At 52.9% G+C, this 14,256-nt stretch overlaps 1 protein-coding gene across 1 annotated transcript; it reads right to left on the bottom strand.

Moving 5' to 3' along the window:
- Positions 1-5,929: 5,929 nt before the first annotated feature.
- LOC143694685 (olfactory receptor 14J1-like) lies at positions 5,930-6,862 on the bottom strand. The gene has a single exon (XM_077182685.1). It carries the CDS (start codon positions 6,860-6,862, stop codon positions 5,930-5,932), a length of 933 nt encoding a protein of 310 aa, XP_077038800.1.
- Between the last annotated feature and the right edge of the window lie 7,394 nt (positions 6,863-14,256).

Genomic DNA, 14,256 nt, shown 5'->3' with positions numbered 1-14,256 from the left:
GGTTTCTTGCCAGCAAACACAAGTTGGACATTTGAACAGTTCAAGAACCATCCCAGCTCTTCCCTCAGCTCTCTGGGATGTCCCAGCAGCATCTGAAATGTCCAGATCCCCAGGGGATTTCTGTACTGGAACAGTTTTAGACAGAGACATAAGAAAATGTAATTCTGTGATAGATATAAAGACAATTAGGATGTTTACTGATTTCATATTTATTTGAACATCAGAAAATTGGGCAACTCCCTGGAGGTCAAAGCATGAAACCAGTCAGTTGAGAGGGACTTGAATGATCAGAGAACACCTGGAGGAGGAAATCTGGGAGCAATGGAAAATCATAGATCCATCTGGTCTAGTGAAGAGATGTACTTAGACATGACAATTTAACCAGGCTGCTGGAAACACCTGATGGAAAAGAGATGTTAAATATTAGACTGAATATTGGTGACACAAGCTGACTGAAAGAACAGTATTTCTTCTCCTGCCATCAGAACGCTTCCAGGAGACGCCCTTTTCTGATGGGAATACATTGCCATGTCTTAAAAGTACTCAAATGACCCAGATAATAAAGATTTCCTTGCATATTATGAAACTAAGAGTTATTAAAAACTGTGCCCCTTTCCAGGCAGACATCAGTTGTGTGGCCATGGACAGGCAGTGCCACTTGTGCCCTGAGGTGCCCAGCTGGGATTGGATCTCTCCAAGAGCACCTGAGGGAGAGCAGAGCACCTTGCAAGCTGCAGGTCCCTGACAGCCCCACAGGGCTCCTGTCCCATCAACATCTGCTCTGCTCCAGTCTGAAACAGGGCCCAGCATGGTGCTGGGACCATCAGAGAGCTGAGGTGTGTGCTGGAATTCAATGGCCTCCCCATCCCGCAGCAGCCCTGCGTTTCCCTGCTGCAGCCTTGGTCTCCAGCACAGCCATGGAGGCTCTTTGGGCTCTGGAGTGTTGCTGCAGCCCCCAAGGGCAGCTGAGCTCTGCCTTTGGCACAGTCAGGCCTGGCCAGCGCAGGCCATGCTCAGCAATTGCTTGTGTGTGCCTGGCCTTGCTGTCAGCCCCGGCAGTGGCTGCGTGGCCCCTTTGTGGCCCTGTGCTGGCCCATCCATGGTGGCCCAGCCCCTGTGCAGGCCCAGCCCAGGCCAGGAGCATTGCGGCTGGGAACGGCCCCTGTGCCGTGGTGCCCACAGCAGCCTTGGGGCTCTGTGCCCCATGGTCTCCCTGCTGGGCAGCCTCTGCCAGCTCCTGCAGAGCCCCTGGCACCTGTGGGGCTGCACAGACAGCCCTGCCCCGGGCTCTGCCGGCCTCTGGGCCAGCAGAGAGGCAGCCAGGGCTGGCCATGGCCGGGAACAGGCCCTGAGCCCCGCAGGAGGATGGAGCTGGGCCACAGCCAAACTCAGCCCAGGCCAAAGCTGGGCTCAGCAGCCAGGGCTGCCAACGCATGGGCACAGAGGCTGGCGCTGACAAATGTCCTGGGCCCCCTCCCTGCTCTCTCCATGCCACCAAGGGCACAGAGCAGCCTCCTCTCTGGGCCACTTGCCTGTTTGCAATGCCTTGCACAGGAGCTGGCCCTGCCCCACAAGGCCTGGCCTGAGTCCTGCCCCTGCACGCTCAGCCAGGCTGAGATGGACACTGATGATTTCTGGGCCAGGCTCTCTGAGCCCAGCCCAGCTCCCTGCAAGCTCTGCCAGCTGCCCTGAGCTCTGGGCAGCACCAAGGGCCTCTCTGAGCCCAGCCCAGCCCAGCCGGCTCTGGCCCCACAGCTCTGCTCAGGCCAGGCTGCTCTGGGCACTGGCCCCACGGCCTCAGCTCCTGCCAAGGGCACAGCAGCAGCTGCAGCTGCCACAGGACTCAGCCCCAGCCATGGGGGAAGGTGCTTGGCCAAGGCCAAAGGAGGCTCCCTGGCTGCCCTGCTCCCCTCGGCCTGAGGTGCTGAGAGCTCTGCAGCCCCTGCTGCCATCCCATCTGCCCAGGGCAGCACCAGAGCCCCGGCCTTGGGGCCCTCAAGAGCTGCTCCTGCTCCAGGCCCAGGGCCCACGCCAGAGCTGGGGCAGCCACAAAGCTGTGCCCATTTCTGTTCATTGCTGCTCTGATGGGGATGGATCCTCAGCCACTTGGAGGTTGCTGATGAATTTTGCTACTCCAGAGGCTCTTCTTTCTTGAGCTCTTCAGTTCAGGAATTCAGTGAGAAGAACTCATAAAGATTTGTTCCGAATACCTGAACAAGAAAACGCCCCATGGGGAATATTTCAAGTTTTCAGTTCTTAATGTGGTTAATTAGAAAGGTGACAGAAGTGTACTAAAGTGAATATACAATAGTATAAAACAATGCCGAAAGTACAGTTTTGTTCTGTTAAGTTTTTTCTTTCCTGTTTATTGCTTGATCTCAGCAATGTCCAATTGATATTGATCCCCAGTAGCTTTTAATGCAGTTTGAACAGATATGAAAAATCAACACCCTTCATGGCTGACAATCAATCAGAATTTTTCCCCACCCCCTCCCCGTAATTTCCCTCATCCAACCCCTGGCACTCCTATGGATCAGGAATGGTGTGGCCAGCAGGAACAGGGCAGGGATTCTTCCCCTGTGCTGGGCACTGGTTGGGCAGCACCTCGAGTGCTGTGTGTAGTTCTGGGCCCTCAAATTAGGAAGGACATGGAGGAGCTGGAGCATGTCCAGAGAAGGGAAACAAGGCTTTGGAGGGGACTGGAAGAAAGTCTTGTGAGGCGTAGTGGCTGAGGGGGCTGGAGTTGTTTATCCTGCAGAAGAGGAGGCTCAGGGGAGGCCTTATCACTCTCTACAACTCCCTGACAGGAGGGTGCAGCCACGTGGGGGTCAGGCTCTTTTTCCAGGGAACAGCGACAGGACAAGAGGACACAGCCTTTTGCTGCACGGGGGGAAGTTTAGGCTGGACATTAGGTAATATTATCCACACAAAGGGTGACTGGGCATTGGAATGGGCTGCCCAGGGAATGTGGGTGAGTCACCATCCCTGGAGGTGTTTAAGGAAAGACTGGATGTGGCACTTATTGCCATGGCCTGGGTGACAAGGTGGTGTTGGGTGCCAGGTTGGACTTGATGCTCTCCAAGGTCGTTTCCATCCTGGTTGATTCTCTGATGATTGTGACACTGCAGGGCCCTGGGGAAGCAAGGGGCCATGGTGACAGTGCGGGGCCTGGTGGCACTAAGAGCACCATGGTGACACTGTGTACAACATGGCAGCACAGAGCCAAGGGGCCATGGTGACACTGTGGGGCTGGATGGAAGCAAGGAGTCCATGGTGACAGTCTGGGTCCTGCTGGAACCTCAGAGGCCACTGTGACCCTGCAGGGCCTTGTGGAACCATGCAGAGCAGTGAGACAGAGCAGGACCTGGTGTCATGATGGGGCCATTGTGACACTGCAGGGCCCCAAGGAACCAAGGGGCCAGGGCTGCTCCTCAGGGACTCCTGGAATGAAGGAAACATGTTTGACACCATGGTGGCCCTTGGGACCAAGAGGCCATTGTGACACTGTGGAACCAAGGAGAGCATTGCTGCACTGCCAGACCTCATGGAACCAAGGATCCATTGTGACACTGCAGGTCCTTGATGGACAACAGTGCCATTGTGACACTGCAGGGCCCAAGGATCCAAGGGACTTCGTGACACCAAGTGGTCCCATGGAACCAAAGGGACATTGTGACACTGGGAGGCCTCTAGGAATCATGGAAACCATTGGGACACTCTGGGAAAACCTGGTGACACCAAGCTGGGTGTCAGTGTGGATCTGCTGGAGGGTAGGATGGCTCTGCACAGGGCCCTGGACAGGCTGGATCCAGGGCCCAAATCCAACAAGGTGAGGTTTAGCAAGTCCAAGTGACGGGTCCTGCACTTTGGCCACAACAACCCCTGCAGCGCTACAGGCTGGGGACAGAGTGGCTGGAGAGCAGCCAGGCAGAAAGGGACCTGCAGGGACTGATGGACAGCAGGCTGGACATGAGGCAGCAGCGTGCCCAGGTGGCCAAGAAGGCCAATGGCTCCTGGCCTGGATCAGGAATGGTGTGGCCAGCAGGAGCAGGGCAGGGATTCTTCCCCTGTGCTCAGCAATGCTTGGGCAGCACCTTGAGTGCTGTTTGCAGTGCTGGGGCCCCCAATTTAGGAAGGACATGGAGGGGCTGGAGTGTGTCCAGAGAAGGGCAACAAGGCTGGGAAGGTGTCTGGAGCACAAGTCCTGTGAGGAGCAGCAGAGGCAGCTGGGATTGTTTATCCTGGGGAAGAGGAGGCTCAGGGGAGACAAGGCAGTGTCAGGGCACAGGTTGGACTTGATGATCTCCAAGGTCTTTTCCAACCTTCCTGATTCTGGGATTCTCTGAAACCACCCTTGGAGCAGTTGCAGGATGAGCCCTGGGCCTCCTCTTCAGAAGCTCCAGCAGCCCAGGTCCCTCAGCTTCTCCTGGCAGCCCCCAAGCCCATCCTGTCAGTCCTGCAGAGCCTCTGCAGCTCCTCCTCATTGCCCAGAACAGGGAGCCCCAGAGGCAGACACAGCAGCCCAGATGTGCCCCCCTGGCCTGGGGTGCCTCTGGCAAGGGAGCAGCACCAGGCACTGCAGGAGCCTGCAGACAATTCCTGCAGCACTTGTAGGATGATCCTGCTGCCCAAGGGACGTTCCCATGGGGCCAAGTCAGGAACTGCAATGGGGAGTGGGGCAAGAGAGGAAAGGGCAAACAGGGATGGGATGTTTGCAGGGCAGGGAACAAGCATGAGCAGTGGGTAGAAATTTCTACCAGGAAGAGTAAAGAAAGCAAAGGAGCAGCCAAGGAAATGCTCAGGGCAGTTTGGGGGTGGCTGCCAGGCAGCCCTGGATCTGAGCAACAGCATCTGCAGTGGCACAGGAAACTCCCTGCTGATGGGAACAAACTTTCTGGCTGAGTGCAGAGGCCAGGACAAAGCTGAGTGGTTTCCCTGGTGTCGCCCAGGCCTTGCTGGCCCCAGGGGCTGATGGCATTTGTGCTCCCTCAGGTTCATGTCCCCACAGCAACAGCATGGGGGTGCTGCCCCTGCTGTGTGCAATGCAAACAGGGGCTGCTGAGGCAGTGCTGCCGTGTCTGTGCCTGCAAGGATGGGGCACCTGTGTGAGCTGGGGGAGAGGCCAGGGCTGCAGAGGGGGGATGTTGTTGGCAGCTGCATGAGGACGCTCTGGGACGCTGCCCTGGGCTGTGCAGCGCACTGGGCATGGATCAGCCCCTGCTCTGCTGCTCCTTCCCGTCTGCCCCAGGGCCCTTGCAGAGCCCCAGCCATGCTGTTTGCCCCCAGCCTGCCCACGGCCAGCCTGGGGCTGCTGACGGGGGTTTCTGTGCTGAGCATTGGCCTGGCCGTGTTCTTGGGAGAGCCTGGGCAAGGAGCCTGGAGCCCCCAGGGCCTGGCCTGAGGCGTCAGCGCTGCCCCAGCAGTGCCCATGGCCTGTCCCTGCTGCAGCCCCGGCACTGCCACCCCCAGGGCTGTGCCCGGCCCCGAGAGCACTCAGGCCCTGCAGCAACACCAGGGCCACCAGGGCAGCGGGGCAGGGCCACGGCAGCAGCACTGGCAACACCAAGTGCTGCTGCTGCTGCTGCTGCTGGGCACAGCTGCTGGGCCAGCACTGATCTGCCCCAGCTCTGCACACAGACATTGCTGCTGCAGCTCCAGAGAAGGCAACAAAAGGGCATCTCTGCAGAAAACTCTGCTGGGAGAACCTTGAGTTCCTTTAAAGGCACCAAGAGCGCAGCCCCTCATTGACACAGTCTGTGGCCACAGGGAAGGTGGAGAGAAACAAAATGAGAAATGGCACAAACATTGATATTTCTTTGTGGATATTATGAAAAATTAAAACAAGGGAAAAAAGACCCCAAATCCAAACCAACACAAAGCATCATATATGAGTTTTATTATAATTAATTTGCAGGACTTGGCCAGCAGTTTAATATTTCTGAAAGCATCCAGTCATCAGTCTCCACACTGCAGCCTTGAGCTCCTGGTTCCTCAGGCTGTAGATGAGGGGGTTCAGGGCTGGAGGCACCACTGAGTATAGAACTGACAGGGCCAGATCCAGGGATGGGGAGGACATGGAGGGGGGCTTCAAGTTGGCAAACGCTGCAGTGCTGAGGAACAGGGAGAGCACAGCCAGGTGAGGGAGGCAGGTGGAAAAGGCTTTGTGCCGTCCCTGCTCAGAGGGGATCCTCAGCACAGCCCTGAAGATCTGCACATAGGAGAAAACAATGAACACAAAACAGCCACATGATAAACAAAGGCTAACCACAATGAGCCCAAGTTCCCTGAGGTTTGAGTGTGAACACGAGATTTTGAGGATCTGTGGGATTTCACAGAAGAACTGGCCCAGGGCATTGCCATGGCACAGGGGCAGGGAAAATGTATTGGCCGTGTGCATGAGAGCATTGAGAAAGGCACTGGCCCAGGCAGCTGCTGCCATGTGGGCACAAGCTCTGCTGCCCAGGAGGGTCCCGTAGTGCAGGGGTTTGCAGATGGACACGTAGCGGTCATAGCACATGATGGTCAGGAGGCAAAGCTCTGCTGAGATGAAAAAGGCAAAAAAAAATAGCTGTGCAGAACATGCTGTGTAGGAGATGTTCCTGGTGTCCCAGAGGGAATTGTGCATGGCTTTGGGGACAGTGGTGCAGATGGAGCCCAGGTCGCTGAGGGCCAGGTTGAGCAGGAAGAAGAACATGGGCGTGTGCAGGTGGTGGCCGCAGGCTACGGCGCTGATGATGAGGCCGTTGCCCAGGAGGGCAGCCAGGGAGATGCCCAGCAAGAGGCAGAAGTGCAGGAGCTGCAGCTGCCGCGTGTCTGCCAATGCCAGCAGCAGGAAGTGCCTGATGGAGCTGCTGTTGGACATTTGCTGTGATGCCTTGGCATGGGGATCTGTAAGAAAAGTAATCATGGAATAGTTGGGTTAGGAGAGGACTTGAAATATCCCAGCACAGCCTGGGGGCACTTTCCCCCCACTGCCTGCCCAGGGCTGTGCTGCCTGGAGCTGTCCCTGCCAGCAGCTGCTTCCGTGTGCCCAGGGCTGGGCCCTGCCAGTGCTGCCAGAGCCCAGCCCAGCCCTGGGGGCTCAGCTCTGCCCTGCAGAGCCCTCCCAGCTCAGGCACTGCCCAGGGGCAGCTCTGGCTCTGCAGGCTCTGATGGCAACGTCAGAGCAACACGGAGGAGGCTGGAAAAGCGGTCCTGACACTGCCTCTACAGGCTGATTTCTGTCACTGCTGAATTTATTCAGATCTGAGGGAAATTTTCTTTTTATTTTTCTCAGCCTGAACTGAGAGATTAATATCTATGGGCAGTTTCCCATCTAGGCAACACAGAGCAGAAGATTAAAAAAGCAGGTTGTCCCCTTTTATGAAGCCCCTGCCTCGCTGTGCTCCCTGTATAATCTATTTGGAAATGTTCTGCAGTTAAATGCCATGCTGGGAGCAGTCCTGAACAATGCTGCATCCTCCCCACACAAGGAGAACACTTCCAAGCCTGACCAGCTGTCTCCTGCCACCCAGATCTTGTCCCCCAGTGCTGGCAGCAGCTCCCCAGGCTGGCTGAGAGCTGTCCCTGGCAGGCAGCAGAGTCCCTGCCCCAGCACAGCGCCCTGGGCTGCAGGACCCTGCTCTGCAGGACAGCCCTGGGCACCCCTGGCTGCTCTGCACAAGAGACAAGCAGAGAATGTACTCACAGGCTCTGCAGGCATTGGCCTGTTCCAGCTTGAGGAGATGGCTCCAGGAGCTGCAGCTGCACTGTCCTGCAGCCAGAGGTTCCTGTGCCAAGGGCTGGCAGTGATTGTGCCCCAGGCACTTCTCAGCCCCTTCCCAGCCCTGACTGATTGAAGCTCTCTGTGCCTCTGTGCTGTGCCCGCGCTGGCTGCAGGCAGTGCCCCAGCCCTGCTGGGCTGGCAGAAGAGCTGCTCATCAAGAGAAATGTGCTTTTGAAGCTCTTCTTGGTGACCAGGAGCTGCCTCTGTGCCAGGAGCCCAGCCCAGCTCAGCAGCACAGACACAGCACAAGGACTTTAATGAGCCCCTCTGGAGCTTTGTGCTCAGGCCCTGGACATCAGTCCCTGAGAGGGAGCTGAAGAAACCTCTGCAGAACTCCAAGGCAGAATCCAACTCCAAAGTTTCTTGGGCTATTAATGGGTCCCAGAGAGGGACACGACTGAGCAAGTGTCCCCAGGCCCCAGGCAGAGCAGAGAACTGCAGGCAGTGATGACAGGTGGGGACAAAGAGAAGCCAAGTCTTGGTGCCCTGGGGCACAGCAGGGTCTGTGCCACCAAGGGCTGGGAGGAGACCCCTTGTCCTGAGGCCCTGGGGCCTCCTGGCACAGCCCCAACCAGGCTGGGCACTGTCAGCCCCTTGTGCTGCCCTCAGCATCCCCCCCTAGCCCACATCCCAGTGGCCTCAAGGATCTGCTGCAAGGAGTCCCTGGGGAGCCTTGCCCAGCAATGGCCCTGGGGGCTCCTGAATGCTCCCTGCAGGGAATGCAGGTTTTTCAAAGGACTTTGGGTTTGGCTTTTGCCTTGGAGTCTCTGAGAGGTTTGTGCAATCATGGCCTCCAATTATCTACTGTAATTAGTCCCTGGAGAGGCTTTGCAGTAACAACACTCAGTGGGGCTCATTAATGCTTCAGGGTACTTCAGTTATTTTAAGGTACTTGGTGTTTCCTTTTTATACAGACTCTATGAGAGTTTTTGCAATCATGGCCCCAATTATCTGTTTTAACGAGTCCCCTGAGAGCTTTGTACTGACATTCAGTGGGGCTCATTAATAGTTTGAGATACTCAAGGTTTTTAAGGTACTTTATGGATTTAAGAATACTTTTAGGTACTTTTAAGGATTTTCCTTCCCACACTGTGTCTCTGAGAGGTTTTTGTGCCATCCTGGCCTCCAATTCTCTCCTCCAAGGAGTCCATGAGGAGCCTGTGTTGGGTATCTTCCCCCTTTCTCTTTTACAACAATACTGGAACTGAAAGAATTTTGTAAGACTTTCTAAAAGCATCCAAACAAACATGGTACAATTAACAATACAACAACAACCTCTAAGAGAATTCATAGTCCTGTTTTAGCTAGACATCATCCAACCCTTTAGTGCCATGGATTGGAAGAGTTTATTACCCAGTCTTTGTTTTCCACTTGAAGCTTCTTGAACCCTGCCTTCAGTACCTGAATGCTCTTGTGATTGACTCGCTGTGGCTGGAGAGGTTCATGCAGCACATGCCCTCAGAGTCTACACAGCCATGCCCCTGTGCCCAGAGTAAAAACTCTATCGCTGTTCTGCAAGGTGGCGTGTCTGACGGTCTCTGTGTCTGAGAGCAGGCCACTCAGTGTGAGGGAGGCAGCATTGGTTTGCTTACTTAACAGGCACCCAGGATGGTCTGATTGCCCTAAAGCTTTAGCTGCAGCCACCCAAGGTAGTAAGATGGAGGCTGCCATTCTCTTGTTTTTACTCCAATAGATGACATTATATTTGCAATCAGATTCAAAGTAGTGTGTAGATATTTTTGCTCTGTTTCCCTGGCCATTAATCATTTTTGTGTTGGGTGCCAGCTACAATGTCTGCCTTTGATGTGTGAAGGGACACCAGGCCATGCTCTATCCTTGCAAATAAGAAACACACCCTGCAGCAAGTTGAGTGGGTAGCTACTGGCCCAAGAAATTATGGAAGAGGTGTAATTACACCATCAGGTCTGGTTTTTGTAAGTGGGATGGTATGGGGAGATGTCTCTCCTGATAGTTTCTTTTTTCTTGTAATTTTGTGTCTTTCGCCCTCTTCCCATCTCAGACAGCAATAAAACCTTACACAAAAGTCCATTTTTACAGAGCTGAGAATTTCTACCCCTGAGTTCGAGTGGTGCATGCAGGAGCTTCTGGGTCCAGTAGTCCCAAGCACCGACAGGGTTGCACTTCTATTTGCCGTCAGGATTGTCACCTGGCATACTGCAAATGGCACCCTCAGGTATTGGCCAGACATCTGTAGGCAACCCCACGAGGCAGGTGGAGAAGGGGTCGTCAGGGCTAGCGACAGACAGGCACAGGGTGTCTTGTTTCATGGCTTTTGCTAGAGTTACCATACACTGTGCTTTGTGTTTTTGAGGACTACCCATCCACTCGCGAGGAGCATGGTTGCAAACAGGCTGAGGAAGGTGAGTAGAAGCTTCCTACATGTCATCTTCAAAAGAATTGTCTAGTCCAGGTGCTAGAGTCACTGTCTGGTGGGTTTTGTCTTGGGGTGGACTTGGGGGTTCCTTTGCAGAATCCACACTCAGTGGCTCCAGGTAGGGCTTGATGTTCTTATCTGGGATACACCAAGGTCCTTTATCACAAATGGTCTCATTGTGGCAATTTGGCCTTCAGGTCCTTTGATGTTAATAAGTTCTGCACTTTGGAGACTGTCACTGTCACCTCCAATCTTGGACAATATTCCTGCAGTAGCTGTGAACACCCAGTTAGGAGCCCCCTTGGAATGTGAGATACCTGTCACATCTGCTCCCATGTCCACAAGCCCTGTCAAAACAATCTTTTCACTGTTAAATTCCAGAGTGCAGGTGATTTTTGGTTGATCGTGATTTATCACCTGGGTCCACATCCCTAGTGAAGTGTCATTGGCATCCTGTTTGGGGAGTATTATGGCTTGGGCAATTGTTAGTTCTTAGGGTATAAAACAAGGTGGGTCGGGAGACAGGGCCAGCACTGTAATTTCTCATTGTGAGGCCACTGATAGTACGGATGGTAATACAAAAAATCCTTCAGTCCTCGATTGGCAGTTTCCTAAGATTAATAGTTCACAGGGCTGATCTTTGGGCCCCAGCTGTCCTGTCAATATTGCATGGGCAAAATAGTCAGTTAAAACAACAGACTTCACGCTCACCAAGACCCGAGACAAATTTTGCCCCTGGTGGTGTTTGGCAACTGGGAGATGAGGTGCTGGAGTTCAGTGCTCCATGGTCTGTAATGGGTGTTTGTGCTACTTGACCTTCGTCAGTTGTAGGCATCGTTGTTTTGAACATTTGTGTCAGAGTGTGAGGCTGCCTTGCACTCCAGTGGTAGTTTTTTTAATGGCTGCTTGATGTAGTTACCTTTTGAGAAATTCCACCTAATTTGATGTTGATTATCCATTAGGGACCGGATAGGCACCTTGTCCTCTGGAGACAATCTTCTCTAAAATGTCCTTGTTGACCACACTGGAAACATATTTTTAGGCCCTGTAGATGTTGCTGGCGCCCCTTAAAGGGGAATTGCATGGCCCCTAGGGCTTCTGCAACTCCTTGCCCAAAGGCCTGGGCTTGTACAGCTGCTCTGTGTTCTGTTGTTCTGAGGCAATTACAGGCCTCAGTCATCTGCAGGAGTGTGGGTTCCAGCTCTAGTGGAAGGGCACACAGCACTTTCTTACATTCCGGGTTGGCATTAACTACTCCCAATGATTTTAGTAATTCATTTTGAGTCTTTTTATCCTTGACTTGTTTCTCTAGTGCCAGTTTAAGGTGATCAATAAATTTCATGTAGGGCTCTCTAGGTTCATGTCTTATGTTTACATAGTCCAAATTGAGGGTGCTACCATCCAGTACCAAGATTAAAGCTTTCAAAGCCATCTCCTTTATATCATCCAATACTTCTCTGGGGATACCTGCTGCTTGATCATCTGGCAGGCTGTGTTGTCCTTCTCCAGCTAGATGGCTGATTGTCAATTCTGCCCTTGCCTCAAAATTAGCATAGTCTGCTATTAATTGATTTAGTAAACACTTCCATCCCCCTTCCCACAGGGTGTATTCTGTAGGTGACAACAACATGGTCATAATATATTTTAAATCATTGGGGGTTAAGACGTGTGCTGTAAACATGGCCCTCATTAGGCCATTAAAACAAGGTAAGTCCTTCCTATGGTTTTTAGCTGCCCTACACAGATCCTTGATTTCCCTGTAAACCAATGGCTGACACCTGGGATTCTGCCCCCTTCTTTCATAACATAACAAGGCAATGAGGAATTTTGAGACTATTTGCCAGTCTTCTTCCTTTCCCAGGGATCTTCTGGGGTTAAGGGGCAAGGTGGATCTGGGGAATCCAAACTGTCTTCTGGGGAGGAAGAATAACTTGGAGCAGAAACATTCAGATTAGAAATAGCGTGACAGTTGGGCTTAGTATCTTTGATCATGGGGTTATATTGTTGCCGGAGGGTGAGGCAAAGGGCTCTGCGATTTTGTCAGGTGTTGGGGAGGAAGTTCCTTGATTTAGGATGGCGGACTTCCAGGGTGGAGTTCTGGAGGCATGGCCCAGGGTGGAGGTGGAATGATTGACAGTGGGGGCGTGACCCGCAGTGTTGGGGGTGGAGTCTGGAGGTTCATTCAGAGCGGAAGGGAAGGCTGTGGTAGCAGGAAGTGGAGGAGCCAAGATGGAGGGAGGATGGTCGGGCTCCCGAGCAACATTCAGGCTCCTTCCATCTTGAGTCTCCAGGGCATGATGCTCCAAGACAGCGTGGCCATTGCCATCTTGGACCATCGTGGAAGGTCTGAGAAAGGCAGGTTTGAGGGGAGGTCCTGAGTTAGGAGTGAGCAACAGATCGAGTTTTCAACACCTTGCTTGCTGGTGAAGGGTCTCAAAGATGGTGTGGAAGATGGAGAGCATGCAGGGTGCAACGGGGTCCCTTTTGATTGAAAGGCTCTAAATTTAACTCCCACTGAGTCCCAAAATTCAGTGGCATGGATTTCATCAGCAGAGGCATCTGGAAAATTTTTAATGATCCACCTCATGATTGATCTTAATTCATTCTTTGAAAATATTTTCTCATGATCAGTGAGAATGAACTTAAAGCATCCATATAAGCTCCTTTCTGCTTTGGACATCTGGCTGCCCATTTTCTCTTTCTCTGCCTTAGGGGGAACAGACACCAAAACACACCAAATCAATTATGGGACTTGGGTGCATATTGTAAAAACACAGTGGCAAAATGAGCAATAAATGTCTTGCATTTCCCCAAACCCACCTGCAATCCTCTGCAGGTGAAACCATTGTTGTCCCTGCTGATCCTGGCCAAGGTCCCTTGAAGCAACGATGAATCTGCCAGCCCGGCACAATCCAAAATCCCAGGGAGCACTGGCCTATCCATCAGCTAACCCCAGCTGACGTGACTGACACAGGGAGCCCTGAGTGTCAGGGTCCCTGTTCAGGCGCCAAAGGTCACAATGAAGGTGGCTGTGACAAACCTCTCTGGTTTCCTGAATTCAGGGCAAGGGTGGCGAAAAGGAAAAGGCACGGGTTTGATGGAGTTGCCCAAAAATAACTTTAATAACAGGGTGAAAAACAACAAACATGGAGAAGTCAAGCACAGTATGAGGGGCAGGATCCTAAGACCTGAGACAAAGGGGAGCAACAACATAGACATTTGGGGCTAGAAAACTAGAACAATAATCATATAGAAGAAACAAGTAACCAAGAGGGGAGTAGAACTTGGACAACTTAGCATAACAACACTAAAGGTTTATAGGGGAACTCTCAACCTTACCCTTAGTTAAACAAATTATTCCCAGGACTTGAAACTCATGCCCAGTTCTTCTGGGGTAAAATCTGTCTCACTCTGAGTTACAGCTGGGCTAACTCCCACACCGCTGCTTTGCACTGGCCCCTTGGGACCATGTGGCCCAACACAGCCACAATGATGTCCTTGGTTCCACGAGGCCCCACAGTGTCACAATGGTGCCTTGGATCCATGGTGCTCTGCAGTGCCACAATGGCCCCTTCATTTCACAAGGCTCCCAAGTGTCACATTGGTCTCCATAGGAAGGAAACCACAGAGCCCTCGTGTTTCAGGAGCTGATGAACAGCAACCACCAGAGGCCAAGGCAAGCCTGACCTGTCTGTCCTGGCAGGTCTGCTTCGAACAACCCTTGGATATTCAAAATTATGAATGTAGAATCCTAATTTCAGACATTTGGGCCTGGAGAAGGATGATTTTTTCCATACATAGAAAAGCAGAGAGCCCTTTCCAGTGTTTGGAAAATAGGGGAGTTCTGGCACTCAGGAGTTAAAGACCAGCCAGACCTGTCTGTCCTGGCAACTTCTGTCTGGCAGCAATCCTTGGATACACAGAAATTTGGAGGTGGAATCCAAATTTTAGGCATGGATACCTGGAAAACATGGACAGTTCTTTTCCATACAAAGGAAAGCCCAGAGCCCCAGTGTTTCAGGGGCAGATGGGAGGGGCCTTCCACATTCCAAGGTCAGCCAGGCCTGTCAGGTGACCACTGGGAGGCCAAGGCAGC

This window comes from Agelaius phoeniceus, chromosome 8 (assembly GCF_051311805.1).
Source record: "Agelaius phoeniceus isolate bAgePho1 chromosome 8, bAgePho1.hap1, whole genome shotgun sequence".
Taxonomy (NCBI): domain Eukaryota; kingdom Metazoa; phylum Chordata; class Aves; order Passeriformes; family Icteridae; genus Agelaius; species Agelaius phoeniceus.
This window is presented reverse-complemented; position numbering and strand designations above follow the sequence as displayed.